Source organism: Arvicanthis niloticus, chromosome 4, assembly GCF_011762505.2.
Source record: "Arvicanthis niloticus isolate mArvNil1 chromosome 4, mArvNil1.pat.X, whole genome shotgun sequence".
Taxonomy (NCBI): Eukaryota; Metazoa; Chordata; class Mammalia; order Rodentia; family Muridae; genus Arvicanthis; species Arvicanthis niloticus.
The window spans coordinates 111,909,873-111,937,872 of NC_047661.1; the positions used below are offsets into that span (position 1 = coordinate 111,909,873).

At 38.6% G+C, this 28,000-nt stretch overlaps 1 protein-coding gene and 2 long non-coding RNA genes across 6 annotated transcripts; 1 reads left to right on the top strand and 2 right to left on the bottom strand.

The window, feature by feature from the left end:
* Cisd2 (CDGSH iron sulfur domain 2) lies at nucleotides 1-16,992 on the bottom strand. Its single transcript, XM_034500274.2, has 3 exons — nucleotides 16,712-16,992; nucleotides 4,614-4,828; nucleotides 1-2,465 (listed from the first exon to the last, which is right to left on the bottom strand). Exons 1-3 carry the CDS (start codon nucleotides 16,812-16,814, stop codon nucleotides 2,376-2,378), a joined length of 408 nt encoding a protein of 135 aa, XP_034356165.1. The 5' UTR covers nucleotides 16,815-16,992; the 3' UTR covers nucleotides 1-2,375.
* On the top strand, nucleotides 16,630-24,126 carry LOC117707690 (uncharacterized). 4 transcript variants are annotated; one of them, XR_013110133.1, is made up of 6 exons: nucleotides 16,630-16,763; nucleotides 18,120-18,166; nucleotides 18,689-18,723; nucleotides 20,545-20,616; nucleotides 22,940-23,073; nucleotides 23,161-24,124. It is a non-coding gene; the product is annotated as an uncharacterized LOC117707690 (long non-coding RNA). The 4 variants fall into 4 exon arrangements; XR_013110134.1 differs by lacking the exon at nucleotides 18,689-18,723 and having other exon boundaries at nucleotides 18,120-18,260; nucleotides 23,161-24,126; XR_013110135.1 differs by lacking the exons at nucleotides 18,120-18,166; nucleotides 18,689-18,723 and adding an exon at nucleotides 17,897-18,045 and having other exon boundaries at nucleotides 16,644-16,763; nucleotides 23,161-24,125.
* LOC143442136 (uncharacterized) lies at nucleotides 24,104-28,000 on the bottom strand. The gene is made up of 3 exons (XR_013110136.1): nucleotides 27,934-28,000; nucleotides 25,161-25,263; nucleotides 24,104-24,517 (listed from the first exon to the last, which is right to left on the bottom strand). It is a non-coding gene; the product is annotated as an uncharacterized LOC143442136 (long non-coding RNA).

Here is a 28,000-nt window from a genome sequence, read left to right on the forward strand (position 1 = left end):
TTGAACCGAGTGGGTTGTATCTTTAATAGTTTAAGGATAGCTTTTACACGAGACTTGTAAGATAAAACTAAAGAGACTTCTGATAGTAGGCTAAAATTACAAATAATTCAAAAATTCCAGTAAACCTATCAAGAAAACTTTCTTGTATTTTGTTTCAATGTTTTAAACTATTAAAAAGATACAACACAAGATGGAGCTGAGTGTAAAGGGCTCTCGCCAGAATGTGTGAGGCCCTGGTCCCATCCTTAGTACCATGAGAGTAAGTGAGCAGACAAACATAACTCTGTACCACTTTTGCCTTTTGTAATATTTCCTTCCACATTTCAGTTGCTACTTCAAACCAGTCATAACCTCTTTTATTACAAGTTTTACAGGGTTAGAGAGGTGGCTCAGTTGTTAATAGCACTGGATGTTCTTGTAGAAGATCAGGGTTCAGTTGCCAGCAACCACATGGTGGCTCACAACCGTCTGTTAATTCCAGTTCCAGGGGATCCGACATTCTCGCTGGCTTCCTTGGGCACCAGGCAGGAGCATGGTGCAAATACATACAGACATGCAGACATACAGACGTACAGACAGACAGACAAGCACTCATACACAAGAGTCTTTCTAAAACATATCTATTTAACATTACACTTCACGATACACAGGCTAGACTATAAAATGTGTCAGTGTAACTTAATTATGTGACAAGTTGACTTTTGAAATCGTTTTCCTTTTTAGCTTGCCATCACTTGTCTTTCTCAAACTGCTAGGAATAATAGCTAAAGAAAGAACAGACAGAATAATGTGGCACCAGGCTCGCTATGTGCTCACGTAACAAATAAGAAATCCTAGAGATGGTCCATCTAACCCAGCAGACTTGACAAACAAGTGTCCCCAAATTTAGCTGTCTTGCTTTTACCTTGCTTCTGGAGGTAACATGGTTCTCTGGTAGAGCTGAAGTACTATTAAATCTTATCTTCTTTATAAAGCCTATTTTGCCCTTGATGTATCATGTCATTTAGGAGCCAGAAAGTGAAATGAGTGTTTGTTTTTCTGTTTTTTGTTTTTTTCAGTATTTGCCCTAACTTGTGCATGGCTTCCTTTCCTTACACAGACTGTCTAATCCGTTTGTGATTACGCTTCCTGCAATGCTGGCTCCACCCTATCTTCAGACAATCAATCAAAGGTCTTATCAAATGGGCCTAAAGAGCTTAATTGTGCTACCACAATTTTATTCAAAGCCTCGATTTAAAAAAAAAAATCAACTGAAAGTATATAATCATTTGCTGAGGGGAAACGAGAGAGAAATGGGAAGTAAAAGCAATAACCCCTGCTAAGTCCTCTCCTTATCTGGGCGGGTAGATTATGCTGTGTCATACTTCCTTCCAGATGTTTTTTCTGTCATTTTGTACATAAACACAAGCGTCTTATCTGAATTTTGTGAAGTTAAAAAAATACAATAAAGGAGTTATCTCTTTTAAAAAAAGATCAAAATATTTTCTCTCAGTATATACAAATTCAATCCACTAGAATACAAGTAACTTAATATCCTGTTGCCATTTCTCTATAATTAACTACAAAAAAGATAAAAATATAATTTTGAGCAATAACTATGCATCATTTTAATACAAATTCAGATATACTTTATATCTAGTTGACCTTCAAACTGTAACTCATAAGTGCTCTTGTCACGCAGCAGTCACCAAGTTAAGCATCACGCACATGCACGCACATGCACGCACACACAAGCACACACACAAGCACACACAGAACAAGACTTTTGTAAGGCGAACCATTTTTATGATGAAAATAATTGTTTTTCAGTGGAAATTTTTATATATGATTTACTTTTTAGAAATTGAAATAATTATGGTAATAAGATAAAATCTCTATAAAACAGATTCTATTGCCTCCAAATATTCTTGATGGCAATATTTTTCATAATTCTTCTAAAAGCAGCAGAATTCTACAAAAGTCAAAAAAATGTCAAATGACTTCAAATGAGCAAAACAAGACAATATGAAGATACATTTAACAGAACAAGGGAGAATTTTTTTTTAAAATATACATTCTGTTGAAATACTGATATACAAAGAAATAACTTCTAGCCCACAGTCAAACTTTAAATCCCCAATTAATTAAAATTTGAAGTGCTGACTTTACTGTTGAAAGACACATTAAGCTTGATTTCAGAATGAGACTTGACCATTTGAGTTCTATACCAATAATTGAATATATAAAGTACCAAATATAAGCAGTAGTGTAGCAAGAAAATAACTGGCAGAAATAATTATTCAACCAGTACTGATAGTTAAAACTTCCAAAGATTTTTCTATGCACAACAAAGTTGGAAATAATATGTCAAGAGTTTCATCTTAAAATGGCTACTGTTATACTTCTTTCTTCTTCAGGATGAGAGGACCCACATTATCGCCTGTCAACTCATTATGCTTATTATGGGACCCATCACAGGCAGGAAACTGAAAGGAAAAAGAATTGCAAATGTTATTTTACAGCAGGATTCATGACGTAGAGCCATCTGTGAAACGCTCATGAAGCCAGTGTGCCACTTACTACAATAGAAGTTCATCCGAGAGCTTCCTGGCAGACCACACCCACCATCCCATGCTGCAGGCAATGTGAGGAAAATCGGAAAATCTTTCCCAGCTCTCCAGAGGTAGAGGCAGGCAGAATTCAGAGTTTTAGGCCAGCCTAGTCTACAGAGCAATCCTTCTCAGTGACTATAAAACTTTAAAAAGAGCTCAAAATAAGCTTTTGGTTTCTGTGGAGCAATACATTTCAGCTAACTTCTCATTTAAATAAAAAAAAAAAGTATGTGCAAAGTAAATTTTACAATGTTATAAAACTCATACTGTAAAGTTTGTGAAAATATTAAAAGGTGTGTTATAAATGCTCAATCCATCTGATTATGGTTATAATTAGCATTTTATTATAGGTTTTCCTATGAATTTATTGTGGCATTCATTTTTTTCTAAGATTTATTTATTTGTTTTATGTAAGTACACTGTTGCTGTCTTCTGAAGAAGGCATCAGATTCCAATATAGATGGTTATGAGTCACCATGTGGTTGCTGGGAATTGAACTCAGGACTTCTGGAAGAACAGGCCACTCTTAACTGCTGAGCCATCTCTCTAGCCCCGTGGCATTCATTTTTTAAAAGCAAAATGACAATCCTATTGTAATATGCTTTTCTTGTATTAAAGCAGGACCTCGTGTCATTACATGCTTGGGCACCTGTGCATAGGGTATGCGTGCTTACCCGAGGAGGCCAGGGATTGACATAGCAATGTCTCCTTCAATTGCTTCTCCACCTTATTGTTTAAGAGAGGACTTCTCCTTGAACCTGCAGTGTCACTACTGCTGGCTGGCCAGAGAGCCTCCTGTCTTGTCTCCACCTCCATCCCCTCACTCCCAGGAGCACACCACCATGCTGGGCTTTTATAGGGGTTCTGAGATTATAACTCAGGTCCTTATGCCTATGCAGCAGAACTTAACCCACAGAGCCATCTTGCCAGTAAACATTTCTTTAAAAGTGTGATTTCTATTGACTTCCCAATATCCCATCAATTCCCTGTACCTTAACTAAGGCCCATTATGTTGCTTCTAAAATTTTCCTGTTATAAAGAATGTAACAAAAACATCATACTTAAAGTCTCAAATAACTGTCACCAAACACAAGAAAACAGACTTATATCAACTAGAATACTTATAACCCCCATTCATTTTCTTCATTAAAACTTATGTTATTATGGCTACATTTACTAGCTTATCCTATGGAAGGCATTTTATATGTATCCTTTCACTAAATCTTCAAAAACATCTGCAATACCAACAGAAAAGACTGAAAAACAAAATAAACAAACAGCAGCAAAAAAAAAAAAAAAAAAAAAAAAAAAAAAAAAACCAAAACAACAACCGCAGCAACAACCCATAAACCAGAGATTAAAAGTTAAGTATCTCAGGGCAGGCATACTGGCCCAATGCCTTTAATACCAGCACTCAGTGGGGAAAGCAGTCAGCTCCTCTGAGTTTCAGCCTGGTTAATACCACCAATTCTAGGCCATTTAGTGAGACATAAGACCCTGGTGTGTGTAAGAAAGGGAGGGAAGGAGGGAGAGAAACACAGACATGGGGGGGGGGGAGGGACAGAGAGAGGAAGGAGGGAAGGGGCCCAATCCAAATCAAGTTGGCAATTGCCCAAGGGACAGACTGCCATCAAATTTAAGTAATTATTTAGATATCAACATTTAGGCTCCTTTTCATTAAAACTTAAATTCTTAAGTCCCCCCATACATACATACATACACACATACACACACACACACACACACACACACACACACACACACACACGAACGCGTGCACGAAAACAATTTAAAATACACTGCTCTAGACAAACACTGAGCAGCCTGAGAGCAGCAGATTTCATTGCTCTCTGTTCTCTACTACAGGCTATCAAGCAAAGAAGGGCAAACCTCAACTTGGGACTATCAGCTTAAACAGTATGGAAAAATTCCTATCTCACAGAATTTCAAAATCGGGGATTGAAGTGGCAAAACCATCCTAATTCCACACAATTTTATCATATGTATAAATGGATATCTTACCGTCTTGGAACGCCAACACCTACAATAAGCTGCTTTTGTAAGACACAGATCTTCAATATTTATTTCGTTCACCACCTTGGGATTTTCTTTTTGTATTTTAAGATTAATCAAGCTATCCTTCTGTTGTTTCTTCTTCGGGAAGAATGGACGAACTGCAAGGTAGCCCAGAAGTGCAAGTACACCAAGGAAGGGCAGTAAACGGAGCCATTCTGAAACTAAACACAGCACAGATGTCAGGATGCTCAGTACTCCTAGAAGGAAAACAGTGACTGTCTGGCTCACCACTGTGTTACCAGTGCTTCCCACAACCTATCTACCCCATCGGTAAACGCTATACAGAACAGACCCAGCCCAGCCAGGATTATCTAATTTTATCTGTAGGCTAACTCCATTTGTGAAATGGAAATTTTAGACCTGCTAAATATTTGTGCTTGTATTTATTTTTATCTGGAATTATAAGCAACACAATTATGAACAAAATGTCTTATTAAATTTAGAAAACATTTTCACTCTTTTCTTCTTAATGCCATTATCTGAAACCATATAATGGAATTTCCACAAAAAATTTTACTACTGATTTATAATTTCAGACAAAACATAGTCACAAATGTTTCAACTTACTTTTCTTTTATTGAAAATGGGTTCTTCTCTCATACAATATATCCTGATGAGTCAACTTACTAGTTAACTAAAAAAGACAATCCTTTAAATAACGACTATTTTAATTAATTGAAACTTTTACACCTTGAATGTTCCCATTTTAGGTTGCTTATTAAACACCTTTTAGAGTATCCAATCAGCCTATTGAACACATGAACTGCAAACAATGCAAATGAAATAGCTCATGTCTGAGAGTACTCTCAGTCATCTCCGGGCACCCTCTGACTGCCTGACATAGAAAAGACTATGTGCCAAAGGATGCTAACTAACACTGATGATAAGTGATGGGCTGTGCTTCAGCATGCAACGGAACCGACTCATCTAAGGCTGTTAGCGTTGAGAACTGCAGGTTATCATTATATGTAGATTAAACGTAGACTAAGCAGGACTAGTTCATCAGCCTAAATCCAAAGTCTGTTCTACGGCACCACGTGTCAAATTCCACAGATCTAAAATGAAATGTTTTTCTCTTAATAGAACTATTCTAAAGAACTACTACTACCTAACCATTGAAACCCACTGGCTAAGAAGACTCCTCTAGCATGTAGCTCAGTGGAGAGTGTGGGCCTACAGAATGCAAACAGAATCGTTTTGATTCAACAGTGCCAGAAACAGAAAAGAAATAACTTATTTATATAAGCAAAAAATTGCTGAATATAGAAAAATATTAAGTATTACTCAATACAGTGTTTAAAAAGCTCACTAGAGAGACATGGAAGCACCTAAAATCCCGGCTCTTGGTAGAGGTCTATGTGTGCTGTGCATACAAGGCCAGAATAAGAAACTGGGTGTCTTCCTCCACTGCTTCTGACTTACTGCCTTGAGACAGGGACTCTCACTGAACTAGAAACTCACCTCTTGGCTAGGCTGACTGCCTGGCAAGCCCTGAGGATCTGCCTGTCTCTGGCCCCCCACACTAAGGCTTTTCAGATAGATGTTGGGCCTCAAACTCTGGTTCCCACATTTGTGAAGAGAACACCCTTAGTCACCCTGCCACCTGTTCATAAATAAAAGATATTCTTAAGTATGCATTATTTATTTTTATTATTGTTATTGTTTTGTAAAGTAACCTTATCAGGGAACAAATGCCTCTACGGTCTGCTGATAGGATTCCAGGTGTACACCACCAAGCTGATTTATGCAGTACTAGACACTGTGTGCTAGCTAGTCAAGCACTTTTCAAACTGAGCTGTATCTTCCGTCCTTCAGAAACTGACCACATGACGAATTAATCTCTTGGTTATCCATTGCTCTACAATGAGTTATTGTTAACTCCTACAACAAAGTAACAACATATAAAAACACTTGGGTACATTTTTGAAGTTGTTTTAAGTCAAATTTTTACAAAGTAAAATCAAGCTCAATTTAAATTGATTTAAGTATAGTTAATAAGACAGTCTCTCTCTCTCTCTCTCTCTCTCTCTCTCTCTCTCTCTCTCTCTCTCTCTTTCTTAAAAAATTTTTGAGACAGAGTTTCTCTGTGTAGCCCTGGGTGTCCCAGCCAGGCTTTGTAGACCAGGCTGGCTACTAACTCACAGATTCACTTGCTTCTGCCTCCCAAGCGCTGGGAGTGGAGGCTTGGGCCACCACAACCTGGCTAAAATGATTTTTCTTAAAGACTATAAAGTGCAAAAGACTCAAACAAATGAGGAGCCTTGTAAGGTAAGTTACTTGCCTTGGACACTTTTATATATACTAGTTACTCTGGGGGTGAAGGGTATCATCACTAATTATAAATAGTACACAAACTAATTGGGAGAAATGTACTCTTTATAATGAATATTTTAAATTTTATTGTTTTAGAATTATAAAACATAAATAGCATAAAAATTTAATTTAGAAAAAAATAAAAAAGGAGTTATTCAAAAATCATACTAGTAAGAATTGGTGACACTTTGTTATATTTCTATTTTTATTAACTCTACAAACTGTATCTTACATTATAATATATAAGATTATTTTTATCATTTTTCCAACACATAATAGCATTTGCAAAAGTTTCTGTTAGGAACTTTTAAAAAACCTGTGTGTATGGCTGTTTTGTCTACATGCATGTTTGTTTACCACCCGCGTGTCTGGCGCCTATAGCAGCCAGAAGAGGGTGCCAGATCTCTAGTCACAGAAGGTTGTGAGTCCCAATGTGGGAATCAAACCTGGGTCCTCTGGAAGAGCAACCATTAGCCTTAAGTGCTAAGCCATCTCTTCAGGCCCTGGAAACCGGGGTTTTAATGGTTTCTTTCAACCTTCCAAGTGTCCTACTTACAGTAAAGGTCTACAGGAGCATGAGATCACCATGGTCATACTCTGGTCACCACTGTATTCTCAGTACCACTGTATTCTCAGCACCAAAATACTACTTGGCTCAATCTGATAATTTACTTTTTACTAAGAAATACATAATTCATACTTTCACTTCTTTAGCATTGTATTTAAGGTTCAGAACAATGAGTTTTGAAATTATATGGATCTGAAAACTTCACCTAAAACAAAGTATGCTGTTTCTTCTTACAGGTAACGTTTACTATTCCTGAACGTTTGCTTTTAGACCTTACAACCACCCCTTTCTCATTGATTATTATTATTAGCATGTGTGTTGTTTGGGAATTTGGCACCGGACACATGTAATCAGGGAATAGACTGTTCGGACTGTTCTCTTCTTCCACTGTTAAATAAGCAGGCCTAATTCAGGTGGTCAGGTCTGTGCAGCAAGGGTTTTTACCCCGTGAGCCATTTCACCAGCCCCCTTCTGTTTTAGGTTACTGATTTAAGGGCAGAGGGTTTAGGGGATGGCTCAGTCTGTTAAAAATGCTTGCCCTGTAATTGTGAAAACCCAAGTCCAATCCCCAGAACCCACATTAAAAAAAAAAAAAGCCAGGCATGGTGGCATGTACTTGTAATTAGGCAGAGACAAGAGAATCTCCAAGGCTCAATGGCCAGCCAGTCTAGCCTAAGTGGTGAGTTCCAGACCAATGAGACAGTGTGTCTCAAAGTAGGCAGACGGCATTCTGAGGATGACACTCAAGGTTGTTGTCTGGCCTCTACATGCATGTGCACACCGTGTATCAACACACATACGTATGAGCATGCATACACATGCATAAAGAATGGAAGTGCATAGTAGACACTTCCAAATAAAATCTCATGAATTTCCTCTTGTAAATCAATAGGTTACAATGTTTTATGTATAAGTAGTATCTACTCTGTGGAGAAACTGTGCAGTATAAAAACAGTAGCTGCTCTCTATTTCTCCGCATGTGGTACACAGTGCAGTGTCTGGGGCAGACCAGGAAGGCAGCAAACAACTTAATCACTGTTTCTCTTTAGTCTAAGTCCAGGTTTCATTTGTCTGTCAAACAGGAATAACAACCATCCCTTCCTTTAATCAACAGCATTTACTAAGTACCTTATCCTCTAGTTACCGCATTACGAATGAGGATGCTCACTGATGGAGAATGAGGGGAGGGGGCAGACAAGAGGAAGCAAAACACAAACCATATAGTCACGGCTGTACTAAGTAAGAGCCCCAAAGCAAACAAACAGGGTGACATAAAATTAACAAAACAAAACCAAGCAAACAAGCAAGCAAGCAAAACAGCTTGGCAGCCTCATAGTGAGTTGACTGCAATTGTAGGCAAGAGTTAGGAAGGTTTCTGAAAGAAGCAAGGCAGAGAGCTGAAGTGTGAGGCCAAAGGCTCAAAGAGTCAAGTCTTCAAGCCACAGAACACGTAAAACCTCAGTCTGTTATTCAGTAAGAACTGCACAACACTATCTGACATATTCTACCTTGAAACTCCAGTTATGTAAATGACCATCACCTCTCCAAGAGATTCCAATTTCCTGTCCTTTACTAGACTTGCATAAACTAACACTTCAATGAATTTTAGTTGAGTTTCTTCTTCATCAAATTGACATTGACATTGTTCCCACTGGGTTTGTTTACCTTTCTTCCACAGCTTATAAAATTAAGATAGAGAAAGGCTGTAAGATGTTTCAGAAACAAGCTTCTAGTACTTCTAAAACCAACAAAGCCCTCAGTAACATGTTAGTGAGATGACAGATTTTGACGATACCAAATTTATAGACAAACAAACTGCCTCCAAAGAGCTTTCCATCTGTACAGAATAGAGACATATAAAAAGGATTACAATACTGTAAACTGTGGGCAACTATATGTCAGCCGAGTAGAAGAGAAGTGATAAGTACAAAAACTTCGGCTTTGACACTTGTTTACCTTTCTAAACAATAAGTAAGAGAACAGTTCCCAGACAACAAAGGGAGGCCCTGCATCCCCGGCAGAGTTAACTGCAGGCACGGCGCACACAGAACACTTAAGAATGCCTGGGAAACTCAGTGCCATGGTATCTTTGGAATACAGAGGAAGAAGTATTAAAGATGTGAGCAGGTATCACATGATGAGAAGTTCTGACATGCAACAGATAGGTAGGAATCTGCCCTGGGCATGACAGGAAAACACTGAAGTCTGTAAATGTACTTAGAAAATTACCTATTTACAAAGTCAAGCTAGGCTCTTGTGGAAGATAAATTAGAGGAGGCCATGAATTAGAGCAGAGAAGGATGAAGCTTAGAGAATCCTACTGGAAATAATATAGTGAACCTGGTGTGATGGTACATGCTCATAACCCAGCATGGAGGGGACTGAGGTAGGATCTCACCAGCATATGCTATAGACCATGTCTCAAAAAAAAAAAAAAAACAAAAAACAACAACAACAACAAACAAACAAACAAAAAAAACCCCTAAAATCCACAAAGACTAGTCCAGAAGAAATGAATCCCACGTGGGTCTAAAGTAGCAGACTGAGGTTCTATAAAACTTGATAAACTGTGTGAACATTTCCCGAGGTCTCTGAATAACTCCCAACCTCTTTTAAAAACAACAACAAAAACAAAAACAAACAAACAAACAAAAAACCTATGAACTGGCCCAGGGACTGACTATGAAAGCCAGGCCAGGCTGAAACATGGCTATGTAGTCCTTCCTACAAATCAAGACCTTCCTGCCTCAGCCTCCTGACTGGCTGTGACACAGGCACGCACCATACCTGACTCATTCTCTAGAAATGTCACTACCAGTAGCTTAGAGAGTGAAGTCAACAGGTTTTGCTGGTTGATTAGTTTCTGAACATGCTGTAAGAAGGGAAGCTTTTTCTTGATTTTAGACTTCTGGTTTTACTTTATATATGGAAGGATGTCTCTGATACATGAAATAATCCATCTTCCCCAGTAAAAAGGGCAGCTGAGTAGCAGGCCAGCATTGTTACAGAAGGTAGCAGAGAGTAACATAGATAGCAGGAGTACTGGTTAGACTGTTCTAATGCACAGCCCAGGCTTTAAAGGAGACAGAGCCTCCTTTGACAGTGTCTGAATGGAAAGAGCTGTGCAGGCCAGAGATATCCAGTTCTCTCTGTTTCGTCCATCCCAGAATGACAAGGATTGGTAAAAAGGTATCTATCACTCAGGAATGCTGCAGTGAGGTGTTTTCTTCAGAGGAGGCTTTGTTTCTTTTACGGGTTGGAGGCACCTTTGTAAAAAATACTACCAGATAGGATTGAAGTCTAAAATGGATGGGAGGTGGGAGAGAATGCATGTTGGCTGTAAGTTACCCTCCCAGACAGAACTGGCTGACAAGCAGCACTAAGTCTATTAAAAACAAACAAACAGGGAACACCTTACTATGTACTTTAGTGTAAAATGGTTGAATTTTCTTACTTTAAAAGAACTTAGACATTTTCTTTTTTGCTGTTTCTAATTTAAGGGAAAGAAAAATGACCTGTTTCTAATTAAGAATGCATTCGGAACATACTTAGACTGTTACTGGGCAGGGCCCTAAAAGCGATATGACTTTTATAAGCAGTGATTATGATAACTAGTAAGATTAAGAAGACAGAAGAACTGGCATCACCAGAGAAACAAAATAAAGCAGAAAGTAAAACACAGAGAGCAAGTAATAGTACATTAGAAAAGAAAGGGAAGGGAAAAGAAACAAAAAGGTCAAAGTAGTTCCTTAAGGAAAAAGAATTAGGTGTACTATGATGCTGACCCTGACACAGGAAAGCTACTCTCTTCCTTATATATAGTGCTGGACTTGTAACTCTAGAGCACACACACCGTAAGCACTTTATCACTGAGTTATACTCAACCCTAACCAACCAATGTAACGCCATTTCAAGTATAGAGTACACACAGATCTCAGGAAGGAATATATTTATGTGTGTGTGGGGGGGTGTATGTATGTATATATTTGGAAAAAGGCATCCTTATATCTCGGGCTGGCCTTGAACTTCTAATCTTCTGGTCTGTACAGTGTCAATGCTGAGACCACAGGTATGTGTCACCATGCCAGGTTTAAGTGGCAGTGAAGATTTAACCAGGGCTTTATGACTAGGCATTACCAACTGAGCTACACATCTCCAGCCCAAGCTGGAATATTCTAAGAAACTAGGACAGGCCCTCTTCACACCCTCCTCCCCATCCCCACTGACATCACTGTCCAGTTCGTGCCTGGATTTACTATGGGCAATGTGGTTGGAATGTATCTGGCTCCGAACTACAACCTGCTAAATCGGGCTTAAAAACGTGAGAAGATTAAAAAGGACTTTGAAGTAAAAAGGAACCCCCTGTTCCTGAAGACGGAACCAGCACCTAACTCTGACCCACTGACTCCCTCTAGAGGCCACACCTCAAAGCCACATCCCAAAGCTTTGTGTCTCAGACACTGTGTGTTGCCTCAGAGACAACATGGCGGGAAGACTCACACTACACATTTCCAGCAGCCTTCCTTCCTCTTGTATCCTCTGTCCAGCTATTTGGGAGGTCCTAAGACTGGAATTATGGTGCTGGGCTAGCAAACACACTCTTTCCTCAGTACCTGCTACCACCTGTTGTCAGAAGAAAAATGAATGCGTTTTGGATAGCTGATCAGATACAAGTAATGGTGACTTCACTGACTAGCAGTTATAATGGGAACTTGTCAGGCATTTGTTTACTAAATTTTGTTGTCTAAGTAATTAAAATTAGTACCTCCAATCCAGATTCTGGTGAATTATCTATTTTATATTGTTACTGAGGAGTTCCATGATTGGTAATTCAACCAGTAAATCATTTGCTATTATGTCTATAACTCCAAGATCGGATACCCTCACATAGACATACAGGCAGGCAAAACACTAATGCACATATAAGAAAGATAAACTATATAAGATATATATGTATATATAAGAATTAACTTAGCCTCTGTGGACAATGTTTGAGGCTCTGGCATTTCCTGCCATATAGCTGTTTCCTCACATCATCATATATTTGTTGAATACCTGTGACAGGCCATGTAACTTTCTAGGTACTTGGATATTGTGTTCATCACAGAATGGGGAAAATTTTTGAAAGTTTATTAAATTTATTGGCCCTTTGATCTTGAGATAGTTAATATCAGGCTTTAAGTAATAACAGTAAAGCTATTCAATGGTATTAATAACTTTCCTCACACTAGAGAGATTGAGACAGGAGGAACTGCTGAGACAGGCTTGGTACCTTAAGAGTAGACTGGGTTCTATGAATTAAATTCTAGGTCTTCGTAACAGGAACCTCTGATGTACCCCACACTATGATCTTTCCTCTTTCCCTCCTTTCTTTTCTTCTCTCCCTCCTTCTCTTTACAAACAAGAAAAGTTTATGTGTGTGAGTGTTTTGCCTATATGTGTATCTGTGAACCACATACACGTGTCTGGTGCATGTGGAGGACACAGAGGGCACTGGATCCCCTGAAACTGGAACGACATACAGTTACGAGCCACCACGTGGGTGCTGGGAATTGAACTTAGATCCTCGGCCCAGGCTGTTCTCACATTCACAAGCTGTCCTCTTGCCTCAAGTCATGGCCCACCGTACCCAGCAGCAGAATGTTTTCGATGTTTGAGAACTAGAATAATTTTTTGTGTCTTAGCTGTAAATAATGCATTAAAAAATTCATAGAGGCCGCATGCCTTTAATCCCAGCACTTGGGAGGCAGAGGCAGGCAGATTTCTGAGTTCGAGGCCAGCCTGGTCTACAGTGTGAGTTCCAGGACAACCAAGGCTATACAGAGAAAACCCTGTCTTGAAAAACAAAACAAAACAAACAAACAAACAAAAAAAAACCACACAAAATTTCATAAAGAAAACAGTTTTTATGGCATTGTATGTAAACTTGAAAACTTATGAATAAAATTGGTTTTCCTGTTGGGAGGTAGATATTTGGGTTGCTTCCAGTTTGAAAGAACATTAAAAGAGTGATACAAACATACATGAGCAAGACCTTATGTGGATGCATGTTTTCAATCTTATCCTCCTTCTAAATTATAGGCTCAAAACTTGTCCCTTTGGGCAAAAATTAAACTTATCTCAGGCTGATGAGCTTGTGTTACCCTGAAAAATACTTTTTTTTTTTTTTTTTTTTTGAGACAGGATTTCTCTGTGTAGTCCTGTCTATCCTGGAACTCACTCTATAGACAAGGCTGGCCTTGAATTCAGATCCATCTGCCTTGGCCTCCCAAGTTCTAGGATCAAAAGTATGTCCCACCATACCAGTGAAAAATGCATTAGTAAAGTCTCATACTTGCTGGTTTTTAAGTTAAGCTTTTTGTCAAGTTTCAGAGAAGTGAACAAGTCCTGTAAGCAAAATATCCTGGCTAGTTTATGAATCTAGAAATAAACTGTCTTCTGACTTTTGAACTTTCTTCCTACATTTGTATTTTTAAAGCTTTCTAAGATGATAAAAAATGGTTTTTAAGATCAGTGTATTATATTTCCAAAGGGCAGAGTGTATCAGTTTACCTTAAAGGCATTATTCTTGGAAATCTAACAGAAAGAAAAATGGTTTCTGACAGATGAAAATTGTCAGTATTTAAATCCTAAGTGGTAATTTAGAACTGACATGTTTTCTAAGAATGCAGACTCATCATGAGAGAACTGTGGGGTGAGGAGCTAGCTAAATCTAAATAGGGGAAGAGATGATGTGAACTATAACCTTTTCTGGTTGATTCTCATGGGAAAAAATGATGATACTTTTGGTCTTCTAAACATGTACATAAACTTCTTAAAAGATGTCTTCTAAATTATTATTTCAATGAAATCTATATGAAAGATTCTTCAAGTAGCTCCCTTAAGAGAACAAAAACATCAGGGAGACCAGGTGAAAAGTCGCTTGCAGGTTTTTACCAATCCTCCAAAACAGACTCTGTAACTGTTACTGTCATCGTCCAAACAGAGTGTTTTCAGAAAGCCATTACTGCAAGCAAGCATGCTTCTTGGTCAAGTTAGCAATTCAGATTATGATAACTAGATCTGTAGACACTGTGTTGGGACTTAAATAGCTACTACTAAACTGCCACACACATTTAACCAGGCCTATAATAGGGAAGCGAAGGCAGAAGGATCAGGAGTTTGAGATTATCCTCAGCTACAGTGTGAAGCCAGCCTGTATTACAGGAGACCCGACTGAAAACAAAAAGGACACCAGAGTGGTTGTTATTTTTAAGAAACAATGCTAACATTAAATATTTCATAATTTTAAAGAGAAAGCTACTGCACACTGTTGATTTAAGAGGGGAAAGTGATGGCTGAATTTCCTTAGTGGCTGTAATAAGGATCAACTATTTGCTGACAGAAGAGACCTGTAAGGAAACATACTTAAGTTTCCTAGCCACTAAACAAAGAGTCATACCAGCTAACCTGTTTCAAAAACATTTCATCCAGAAAAAATTGAAACTAACATAAATGCAGCCACAGACATAACCAACACATGCAAGATGCCCTTCAGTGGGGTGAGAAAAAAAAAAACAATTTAAAAACCTAATTAATGTGTATTATCAGAGCAGAACAATGCCACAAAATGACTGTGCCCCTTTGGCTTGGCATTGCCAGTTTAGTGGATACATTCAAGAATATACAATTCAAAAGACAGTAAACAACTGGTGTGTGCACATTTAACATTAAACTACTACAACTCACTTATTTAAAATAAAGAACTCCAAATTTCAAGCTATAAAGGGATGTGCAGGCAGAGTGTAAGATCAGCACTTGTTGGAACACCTGCAGGAGGATTACATTAAAATAGTGCAGAGGTAAAGATATGACAAAGGAGGAAAATCTTCACATACTTGCTACAATTTTTAAACATAAGGGCATAGGACCAAGAGATTTTGATATTTATAGAGCACTGAACATTTGGAATTTTTTTTTGTTACTTTTATGTTATTTTGGGTGTCTACATGTTTCCTTAATGTGTATTAGCTAACATGCTTTCTAATCTATTTCATACACTCTACTGAATCTAACATTTAAACATGTTAAAAGCTTAACATCTACTTGTTAGCAGAGCAGTTGTCACTGACAATAAAAAAAAAGTTAGAGTCTGTATGAAAGAAGTGTATCCATATAAATAGATGAGTCTTTTTTGTTTTTACTTTTTATCCCTGGGAGGGACTAACATCAAATGCACATCTGTTTGAGGGACTCACTCAAGAAAAACCAAACAGCAAACAAAATAATTTCCTTGGAACGGAGGGGACACCCATCTCCAATATTCCTCATCAATTTGGTATAAATTCCACCTTTTGGTACACGGGATTACTTTAGTTTTCTTCCGGGTCTTCCAATTATTGTATTTTAAGTCAGATGTCTCTAGAATGCTGCAGACCAATCAAGCCTACTCACCTTAGAGTTATCTAAATTCATGTTTGTATCGCTGATACTCAGGACCTCAGGCTGTGCTGAATTTGTCACCAGTCTGGGGATACGGTTTAGAAAAATTTAACCTGTACATCATGCTCCAAACCCAACACAATCTTTCAAGTACTGACTGCATTCTGTATCTTGACTTTCATAGTCAAGATATTTCATAGTCAAGATATACTGACTTGTGGGAACCTTCTCATACAGACGGGACCTTAATTCACTAGGTTTCATGCTCCAAAATCATAGCAGCCCTGGAATACATCTGGCTACTTTTTCTCCACCTCAACTTGCTCCAGGAACCGTAGTTACGGAGGTGACCTCAAATGCCTCCACGATAGGTGACTTCAAGCCTCCAAGTGCTGTCGGGAATGGAGGTCACTGGTGATTTCGTTACTAAATGCATCATGCATGCATTGTGTGGAGGCAGTGCTTCTCCCCGACGCGCAGACAGCAAGGACTTTGTACGCGGCGGCGAGTCTAGGAACAAGACTCACTAACTCAGCACCTTCTCTTCAGCTTTAACCTGCAGGGTCGCCTCGGAGAGGAACCCTTCCGCAGGCTGCCGCCGCCGCCACCGCGCAGGCGCACACAGGTCGCGGGTCACGTGCCGAGGCCTGGCGCCCCGCCCCTCCCCGCGCCGAGCTCTCCGCAGCTCCCCCTCCCCCTCACGGGGCGGCGCGCAAGCATGGGATGGCTGCGGTCGGGTTACCTGTGAGGCGGGCGAAGCCCGTAATGCTGTCGGGGACGGGGAGCTGCTTGAGGTAGGCGGGCAGCTGCACCTTCACGATGCGGGCCACGCTGTCCAGGACCATCCTGCTGGCGGCGTCCGCTGCCCCGCTGCTGCGCTTGCGTGAGAGCGGAAGCGGCCGGCGGGCTCGCGGGCTCGGGCGGGAGGTGGCCCGCCAGGCCGCGATTGGCGCGCGGCGAGTGACGTGAGCGCTGCGGAGCGGAGCGCGTGCGGAGCCCGGCCTGCCCTCGGCTCTGCTGCGGAGGTGGGCTCCCGCTGTAGGCCCTTGACGTCTGCGGAAGCCGGTGGCCGGCCACGCACGGCGCTGGGCCGGGGCGAGTGAAACCTCCTTTCACGAGTGAATTTTTCCCGGTTGCCTCAGCTCTGCGCGGCCCCGGGCCTTGCAGCCTCAGTAAGGCCACCCCAGTCCTGCGTGGTGCCATTCCGTGGCCTCGCCTTCCTTATGCGCTGGATTGTAAAAGAAACCCAAAGCTTACCCACTGATTTTTTTTTTTCCTCAGCAATTTTGGTCAGCATTCTGCTCAAACTTTATTCTAAGGCCTTTTTTTTTTTTTTTTTTTTTTTTTTTTGGGGGGGAAATGAGTTTGCCCTCCCATCCCCCATTTCTAGACAAGCCACATAACCCAGGCTGAGCTGACGTTCACGAGGCTGATAACTGTTATCTTCATCTTCAAAATGCTGGGATAACCATGCTTGTCTGTGGAGTTGCTTTGATACAGATTCTTTAATACAAGCTTAATTCTTGTAAAACGTAAAGGTATTTGAGTAGTTTTACTTACCTCAGTTTACTTATCTTGACTGAGGTTAGAATAGCCAGGGTAATGGCACCCGACGCCGTAGGGTTAAGGGCTTCTTTGAACCAAGAAGCCTGCTGTTCGGTACCTAGCTAGTCAAATGAGCAGGCTGAAAGGTCACTGAGGATGACCCTCCCCACCCCCAATTTAGTCTGCACTTAACAATACTAGGAACTGAAACTGCAACTCTGATTACTGGTCAAAAAAAAAATGTGATCTACATCACATCTCTGACCTTGGTGGAAACAGACATTCTAAACTGAGCCAAAACTCTTAAGTTTACTATCTGGTGCTGAGAGGGAGGGCTTTCTGGTAAGAATAAAGGCATAACTATTGTTCTCCCTCCCTTAAGAGTTCATCCAGATGGGTCTGTCAAGGAAACAGGAAAATTGTCTATTCAAGAAACTTACATAGTACAAAGCCTACTTAAGAAACATGTCACCTCATGAAATTGTTCACCTCTGTAGTGTTGCCTTTGGTCACTGCCTACTTTAGCTCTTTGTGAGTACCCTATTTTACCATTTAATAAACTCTTGTCTTCACTATCCTGTGTCTTGTCTAAATTTTTTCGACAGATCACAAGGACTGGATAGAGCTGAGGGAAGGCCAGAGCAAGTACCTGGTAAAAGTACCTGGGGAAACTTCACATCAGTGTTGTGTAACGTACAGCATTCAGTATGCCCTGTAACATCAAGCTGAATCAGCTTTATGTTTTTGTTACTATTTTAAAGTTTGAAAAGTAAACTGTCCTTTGAACTGTTTATATTTAGCTCTGATCATTTTTTTCACTAAAACACTAAACAGAAAAGTAGCGAGTAATATAAAGTTTAAAAAATGACTTTCTACCATTTTTACCCAGATCAGATTGTCCAAGTATAATTGGAGAATTGAAGGCATTTGGACATAGAGCATGTTCATGAGCTATGGTATAGCAATATAAATGATACACCAAAAAGTGACGATTTAAAAGATTAGTGTTTCCATTAGGATTTCCATATTTCTATTCCTTTTGGGAGGTTAGTTTTTGTTGTTGTTTGTTTTTGTGTGAAGGAAAAAAAGACCTGAAGTTGTTTGTCTTAAAAAGAGTGAAATTTAAGTATTCTTGCCCTATGGACTGTATTTAATTTTGCTAATTAAATTATAGGTATACCATCTTTGTGGAAACGGTTGAGGTAGGAGGTAAGTTGGGTACACTGAAGAATGTGCAAGAAAGGACATTGGATATTTCTTTTAATTCATCCAATAAAGACAAAATATGCTATGTTGAATGACATTCTCAAGACCTCTATAGTTTTTCATTTGGGATAGAAAGTAGAAACCTCTCTTAGAAACACATTAAGATGTTCAAGTGCCAGATTACAATTAGTGTGCCCAGTACCCTTGTCAATATATAGGGCCTGTCTAATACCCAGAGAGTCTCCGTATTCTTTATAGCCACACTTGGCAATACCACCACTGCAATTGTTGTTTTCCTTTGCTTTTGAATTCCATATGAAAAGAAGTTGTGTGTGTGTGTGTGTGATTAGCTTCCCCTTAGGAGTATTTGTAGATACTGGTTTGACATTTTTGGTGGAAGCTTATATGCCTAAAACTTTTTTGCTTTGAAATTTAGAAAAGTATGAATCATACATTAGCTGTTTCCGTTGAATGGCAAGAGCTATGCTAAAGGATAGTCTTAGAGTCCCTTCAGAATTTATATCCTGTTTCACTTTTTTTCTCCTTTTAAATATTGTGTCAGTACTTTGCCTACATGTATGTCTGTGTACCACATGCATGCCTGGTAGTTATGAAGACCACAAAAGGGCATCAGATGCCTAGGATTGAGTCACAGACTGTTGTGAGCCCCTATGTAGATGCTGGAAATCAAACCCAGGTCTTCTGTAGAGCTGCTGGTACACTTAGCACTGATCATCTATTCACCCTCTTCTTATTTTAATTTTTTAAAAAATGGTTGCAGATAGTCCAATATAATCTTGCAAATATCATTACACCTGGTACATTTCCAATATTTCTCATTTCAACAGTCCTGCTTTATTGGGTGTGATGGCTACTTCTTGTTGTCAGCCGGACTACATCTGAAATTAACTAAACCCAAGTGGCTGGGTACACCTGTGAGGGATTTTTTTTCTTAATTAAATAACTTGAAGTGGGAAGACCCAACTTTAATCCAGATCTTTTAAAGTAGAAAGATCTTTAATCTGGGCCACACCTTCTGTGGTAGCCTATATAAAGGACATCGAGAAAGGAAGCTTTTTTTTTGTCTGCTTGTTTTTCCTCTCTCTGGCAAGTCTATTCCTTCACTGGCATTAGAGCCCACTTCAGGCATATATTGAAACCTGGCTGAGACATCCAGTTTCATAGACTGAATAGCTACTGGACTCGTGGACTATCCGTTGGTAGACAGCCATTGTTGGACTAGATGGACCACAGCCTGTCAGCCATTCTAAAATAATAGCCTAGTTAGAGACAGACAGAGAGGAGAAAGATGGATGATAGCAATATAGATGGATGGATGGACCAACAGACAAACATTCTATAAGTCTGTTCCTCTATAGAACTCTAAAACATTGGGTATTCATAAGACATACACCTGAAAATAGTATGTTCTAAAGAGAACTGACATGTTTATCTGATTACGTTATGATACAGTATTCAACTAATTCTGGTTTTATTGGCTCTGAAATGTCACCTTTAAAAAAACCCCAAGAATGGGCTAGAGATGGCTCAATGGTTCAGAGCACTGCCTGCTCTTCCTGAGGTCCTGAATTCAAGTTCCAGCAACCACATGGTGGCTCACAACCATCTGTAAAGGGATCCAATGCCCTCTTCTAGTGTGTCTATGACAGTGACAGTGTACTCACATATATAAGATGAATAAATCTTAGAAACTAAGGCAGTCTTATGTAGCCCAAGCTGACTTCAAAATCACACTCCTTACCTTTGCCTCCCAAGTACTAGAATTACATTCATATACCAACTTTTCTTTTGATTTTTACATAGATAATATGGCAGCCTGATTATTATAATCCACATGTCAATACTTGGTGTGTCCATTAAGTACTCAAGATTTTGGTAAGTATAAAATTCTTAAAGGATCTCCATGCAGATATCAAGAAATATTTGTATGTATCTACCATCTTTCCAGCCCTTAGATGAATTTATTTTAAATAAACTTTTAATGAAAACATGGCATACATACAGAAAAATACGCAGATTGCTCTGCACCAATGGCATCATAAAGATAATTATATAACCACTACATACACAACTATATTACCATCTCTTAATTATTACTCATGTGTCCGTAAGTCAGTATTCTGAATTTTAAAATAAAATATTGGATTTACTAGTACTTACCTTTATGTATATTAAATTATGCAAAGTATATTTTGTGTCTGGCTTTATGTAACATTGTGAGATTTATTCATGTTGGTGCTTGTAGCAGCTGTACATTTGTTTCACTTTTGTATACTATTCTATCAGTATACCACAATTTATCCATTTTACTCTTAGTAGGTATTGGATATGTTTTTACTATTTGGTTGCCGGCATTCTGATAGGAATAAGAAACTCTTATACATATCTTTTTTTAGTGTGCTCCTATTTGCATTTTGTTGGTGGTTCTTTTAGACCTAATAACTCACTGGTAGAGTTTTTAGGTTCCTATGACTTTGGAGGTCACCCTGAAAAGTAGGTCAGATATGAAAGTGAGGAATGCTTGCCAAGAAGCATGGCTTTAATGAATGAACCATGTTATTTACTGGCAACTTTGGGCTCTATGTGTGTTGTATATACATGTTCCTGTGAATCTCTCTCCTCTCTCTGTCTTTGTGCGGGGGCGGGGGGTATCTCCTCAATCCCTCTTCATTTTATTTTGGAGACAGAGTCTCTTACTGAACCCAGGGCTCATGGATTTGGATATGGTGTCTGGGCAATGAGCTTTAGGAATCTGTGTCTCCCAGCAGTGGCTCACAGATACATACCCAGTACATGGGTCCTTGTGCTTACCAGCTGAGCTAGCTCTTGAGCCCCAAGTTTGAGTTTCTTACAACATGAAACCAAAAGGTAGAGAAAGGGAGCACTCGACTGGCAGGAGTGAGGGGTCCCAATCAACAGAAGAAATCCGGATTGCTACTATTCAATGGAATGAACAATATTTGGAATGTAGGATTTTTCACCAAGATTCCTCTTTATATTCTCTGGCCCAGACCCCACTAGTCCACTAATATATAGGTAAGGGGGGAGGGGTAATCTCTTAAGGGCCTTGACTATGACCTAGATCATATAGCAATGTATGTTTCAGTCACCCTACCTTAGTAAAGAATTCTATTCAACTTAGTTGGCAGAGTGAGAGAATAGTGGTACATGCAGTAATCAAAAGCAACTATGCCTATGAATTTAGACAATATGATCAGCTGCTAGAAAACCGAGCTTGGCTGATGTGGTAGCCCATACTTTTAGTACCAGCACTCAGGAAGCAGAGGCAGTCGGATCTCTTTGAATTAAGAGGGCAGCCTGGTCTACACAGAGAAACTCTCACAAAACAAGAAAAGAAAATTGAGATGTATTTTATTACTTTACCGTGTGTGAGGCTAGACTAAGGCCATTAGCACACTGTGCCCACCAGAATTTAGTTGGGGCCTAAGATGATTCAGGCCCTACAAACTCTGGTCTATTTTTATCTATAATAATGGACCAAATATGAGTTGATGAGAGTCATAGAGAATGAAAAGAATGCTGATGTTAGAGTCACAGGACTGATAATTATACAGATCTGTCACCTCTGGCAAGTCATTTAACCCGTCTGATGCTGCTTCCTTATTTACATACAACTAGTCACCTCATAGGTCCTCAATAAATATTTGGATGAAATGTTAATCAATTCTAGTTAACTTATGGAATTGTCATATTAGTGATAAAAGTACATAATAAAATTTAAAATGCAGTGTGCACTAGAGATTGATAAAGGAAAAATATGAAAGACAGAGATGAATATATTGAGCCTTAGTGATTAGAAATATGTATTCACTCCAGGCAGGCCAGCTAAGATAGGAACTGATTTTTGAAAACCAAGACTAGGGTTAAAGGACAAACAGTTTAGTTTTAATTGAAGAACTTCCATCAGGAAAAGATGAAGGTGAGAAGGGGATGTGTTGAATGGTCTGAGGGGGAGTGTATATATCAACATGCATTGAATACATGTATGAGTTGTCAAAAACATTTTGAAAAAAAAAATACTTTCTAGGTTCTTTCCATTTAATACTAGGCTGCTATTCATGATATCATGTTAATTGTCACCAGTAAAAACTTAGGATACTTATATCCCAGAAGCTGGGTCTGGAATTTAGGTATGAGTCACATAGATGACTTTTGTTCCTTGTGCCATTGTTTTGAGGTTCTCCAGTGGTACTCAGCCATAGCCTTGGCTTGAGACTCCAAGATGGCTTCATTTACCTGTCTGATATGTCAGCAGAATAGTCTCTTCAGCATGGTGAGATTATCCTGGCCTCCCTGGCTAAGGGGCAGGAAGTAAGTAAGGGCTTGTAATTATTTAATGTCTGTTTGTAGACATGGAAGAGCATCATTTTTACTGTATTCTGGTTATAATCCTTACAGAGATAATTTCAACTCAAGGAGAAAAGACAGACCCCATGAGAAATAGAAAAAAACAAACTTGCTTTCATTTTGAGAGAAGGGGCTTCAAAGAATCATTGTTTCAACTTGTATAATCAGTTCACCATGGCTTCCATGCATGGAGGATCTCCTGAAAGCTAGATACTGCTTATCTGCATGTTACCTGCCTTATCTCTTAGAATTACAGTTCTCTTATGCCTACACATTTGAATAAGTCCCCCAAAGTCCTTATGTTGAAAGCAGTCCCCAATGTAGCAGCCTTTGAAGGATAGGGTCTAATGGGTGGTGATTAGGTGATTCGGTCTTTGCCTTCAGGAGTGGATTAAAGGCATCCAGTGAGTGGGTTGGTTCTCAAAAGAGGAAATTTATAAACTGTACCTTTTCTCCTGGTGTTACATGTGTTTGCTGGTCTATCAGCCATGTTAAGATAAAGAAGAAAGATCTTTACCAGATGTGGCCCTGTGATCTTAGATTTCCTATCTTTGAGAAACATGAACTATTTGAATAAACTTGTTTATAATTAAAAAAATTGTATGTATGAGTATGATGTGTTTTGTTAAATGTGTATACATTTAGACACAAAATGTAAGATAGTTCTTTAAAAATTTGTTTCTGAAATGTAAATATAATACCCAATAAAAATAAATTTAAAAAGAAATTTAAGTTTCTCTTGGAAATGGACAAGTTAATGGACTCTACCTCTGTCTTTGTGGTTATGTGTAGGCTGCCATAGTATTTCACTGACTGGTTGGTGGTAACTTTGGGTAGCAGCACTTAATACATTAAAAACAAAATCTCAAAAACAAATTTCTCCTTATGTATTTTTGGCTCTTCTTATGTTAGTTTGAAACAGGATCTCTTGGAGTCCAAGCTAGCTTCAAACTATGTACCAAAACCAGCTTTGATTCTTCTTCTGCCTCCCAAATGCTGAATTGCCAGGCCCAGCTTTGTCCTTGTCATTTTATTTTAATTTTCTTTAAATGAATACAATTTTGGTTATACAGAATTTGGGTTTTATGTAAATATTTTATTTTTCTATTTTGTTGTCACACCCAGCACAAGTTTCAAATATGATCCTTTCTAGTTCTACCCTACATAAATATATCTTATGCTTTTGCTTGAGTTCTCAGAAATGAGTTAGTATTTCCTCTTATTTAGTAGTAAGACTTGAGTTTCTTTACCGTAGGGAACCTTGAGAAACAAAAGTCAGTACTGTAAACTTTATACTGTAGCAAAAAGTTTTCTGAAGTTGAATTCTCCAGTAACTGCATCTTTACTTGTTTCTGTAAATCCATGAAGTTTGGAGAGCTCTGTATCGTAGATAAATCTCAGAATTATGCTATGGGAAAGAAATCAGAAAGAAGGTATACTGTGCAACTCAAAATTTTAGAAAATGCAAAGTAGGGCTGACAAGTGGTTGCCACCAAGACTGACAATCCAAACTCAATCTCCAGGACCTACCATGAAAAAGTTGACAGTTGTCTTCTGACCATGGCACACTATCCCACACAGATAAAACACAATACAAATATTTTAAGACATGAAAAAAACTTTAAAAAGAAAATGCAAACTAATCTACAAAAGGAGAAAACAGGTAAGTGGTTTCCCTTGAAAAGGGAGATGGGAAAAATGCAGAAAGAAACTTGTTTTCTTTATTTTGAATGGTACTTTTCACTGGTGTATAGAAATGCAAGTTACTAAGTTGTATGCTTTAAGCATACAATAATTTGTTACATGCCATTTATGCTTCCATAAAGCTGTAAAAAAAAAATAGCAGTGACTTATTTAGAAAGAAAAGGAAAAAAGGAATTCCTTTATTCTAAAGTAACTACTTTCCCCCCATTACTAGAACTATCAAAGTTCCAATACCTTGACAAAAAGCAACTTAAAGGAGAAAGGGTTTATTTGGCTTACAAGTCCAGGTTATATTTAACATTGTAAACATACAGGTAAAAAGAAAGGTACTTATAAGAAAGATGTACCTGAAAACATGGTGTGGGCTTCTCAAAGATTCTCCATATATCCTTCCGTATATCCTCTACATGGCTATCATAGGCATATTTTATGAATGCAATCCAATCAAGCCTTTTGTTTAAAAAAAAAAAAAAAAAAGCTCCATCTCATTCACCTCAGAAAAGGATCTCAAGATTTAGTCACATATTTCAGTCTTGTCTCAATGGTGCATGTACATGAGTGTGCACACACAGCAAAAGTACTTGTTGCTTCTCAAATTTACTAAGCCATCTTGAGACTAAATGTTCTTTCTCCTATGAACTTTCTTTGTTTTTAAAACAAAGAACTTTTCTTTGTAAAAACTCTGTCTTAAAAAAATAGATACATTAATACTGTTTTGGTTAGAAACATTTGGTCTAAGCCAGGTATGGTGATATATCCTCGTAATCTCAGCACTCCAGAAGCTGATGCAGAAAATTCATAACTTTTAGGCCAGCTCAAAGCATAATGACTTTGAGGTCAGCTTGAGCTACATACTAAGACCTAATCTTAAAGGAAACAAAGAACCACAATATAACATTTCTTTCAAGAACCCCATGCAACCTATCCAAATGTATAGAGGTCATTGGGTGATAATTCTGGATAATCACTTAACCTATAGGATGCCACATTAAAAGCTGTCTTGTGGATTTGGTGGGGTGTTTTTTTGTTTTGTTTTGTTTTTTATGGGTATGGATATTTTGCTTATATATGTCTCTGCGCTATATCTGTTCTGGTGCTTCCAGTCACCAAAAGAGGGCATTTGATCCCATGGGTTTGGAGTTACAGTTGGTTGTGAACCACAATGTGGGTCCTTTGGAAGAGAGGCCAGTGCTCTCATCTCAATAGTTATTATTACTTTTTTTTTTTTTTAAGTTTATGTATATGAATACACTGTAGCTAGTCTTCAGACACACCAGCAGAGGGCATCAGATCTTACTACAGATGGTTGTGAGCCACCATGTGGTTGCTGGGAATTGAACTCAGGACCTCTGGAAAAGCAGTCAGTGATCTTAACCATTGAACCATCTTGCCAGCCTCACAATGGTTATTTTTAAAACAACCTCTAAGCTTGTTTTTAAAATTGTACTTGTAAATAAATGTTTGTTGAAAGGCAGAATGACTTTCAAATATAGGAACAATCTTACAGTGACAGTATTCCAAGCTAACAAATACAAAATAATTAAGGTTAAGAAACTGAGTATAACAGTGTAAGACTTAATTCTGTTTCTAGGCAATAGTCCTGTCATGCTTGAGCAAAGAGGAACACATAAGAGTTTTCTAAAGAAACAGTGGAATTTGCTCTGACACTCATGGAGATCACAAAGTTTGAAAATATGCTGCTTAAATGATGAACAAGTGGTCGAAGTCAGTGGTGGAATTCAGCCCTAGCCAGAGGGAGAAGGGAGAATGCAATAAAAGTTTCATTGTGAATCCAAAAGTCTGAAAACCAGAAGTATTGGTGTCTGTCTGAGGGCCAGAGAAGGTGCATATAAGAAACACATTTCTCTTCCTCTGCCATTTTATTTTATTCAAAATCTAAATGGGTTAAAATTTTCTTGTTTGTGTTGAGAACAGTCTTCTTTGGTCTCAGTTCATTGATTCAAAGGATAATCTCTTCCAAGAACACACCATGGATACACCAGAAATAATGTTTTACCAACCAGCTGGGCATCCATCTACCCAGTCAAGCTGACAGTCGAGTGCTTCATCAAAGTTAGGTAGCATAGTATTTTTCATATAGCTTTGGGGCGTGTTCCTTCCCCAGACAAGTCCTTGAATGTTGTACTTTTCTTCAAATTAATACTATATGAAATTAACAATATTTAAAAATACTGATGAAGTGCTAATAAAGTATTGTATAACATGACAGTAAGAAAGGTAAGTGCTTAATAATTGTTTGTACACACGTTGCATAAGGAAGAAAAAAAAAGCCTTCCTGCTTATGTTTAGTTTGCTGGGATTCCTTCAAGAATAGTTTAAATGAGCTTGTAATGTTTTCTCTCACCACTTATTTCTGCATACCTCTTCTAGCCTGGCCTAGAACTCGGTAGTGGCCAGGCTGACTTTAAAACTCATGATCCTCCTTTGCTACCACCGGGATCACAAGTGTGTAGTACTTTTATTCCAGTATTCTGTTATTTAGTGCAATTCTGTTCATTAATTTGTCATCTAAATCAAACTGGAAGTATCTGGGTGCTTGTTTTGAATGTCACAATTAGCTACTATGAACATTGGTATGTTTTCTGTGGAGAAAAACACTATTTGTGCATGGTTCATTACTGCTTGAACCCTACCAATTTAATGTCAAAATAATGTTTTCAACATGAAAGAACACCTTTAGTTTTGAAACTATGTCATCATATAGTCCAGGTGGCCTCCAGCTAGAGCTCTCCTTCCTCTAGCTCCCCGTGCTAGGATTTCAGGAGTGTGGACCATGCCCCGCCAAAATACAGCTTCCTAAGACAAAATCAACTTAACTTACAAAAATGATACTGTAAACTAGGAGTATAAAAATGGATTTTTTTTTATATATTTGTTTCACTTAGGCTTCACATCACTTTTTGCAGAATATGCAAATGAGGTTTGAATATAAATTCTTATAAATGCTTTTATTCTGTATTGGTATATATTGAGGTAAGAGCACACTTTTTCGAGACAGTCATATATGCTGCCTCAAATTTATGGTATGAATGTTTTGCCTACATGTACATATATGTGCGTATGTATGTATTTTTATATGCATTTATGTGTCTTGCATACCTGGTACCCATGGAGGCCAGAAGGCATCAGATCCATGGCACTGGAGTTATGGATGTTTGTGAGCAAC

Coding starts and splice junctions, on each gene's coding strand:
- Cisd2 (XM_034500274.2), bottom strand. CDS start 16,814: ATGGTCCTGGACAGCGTGGCCCGCATCGTGAAGGTGCAGCTGCCCGCC. Junction 4,829..16,711: donor GGGCTTCGCCCGCCTCACAG/GTAACCCGACCG, acceptor TGCTGTGTTTAG/TTTCAGAATGGCTCCGTTTA. Junction 2,466..4,613: donor GGTGTTGGCGTTCCAAGACG/GTAAGATATCCA, acceptor TTTTCCTTTCAG/TTTCCTGCCTGTGATGGGTC.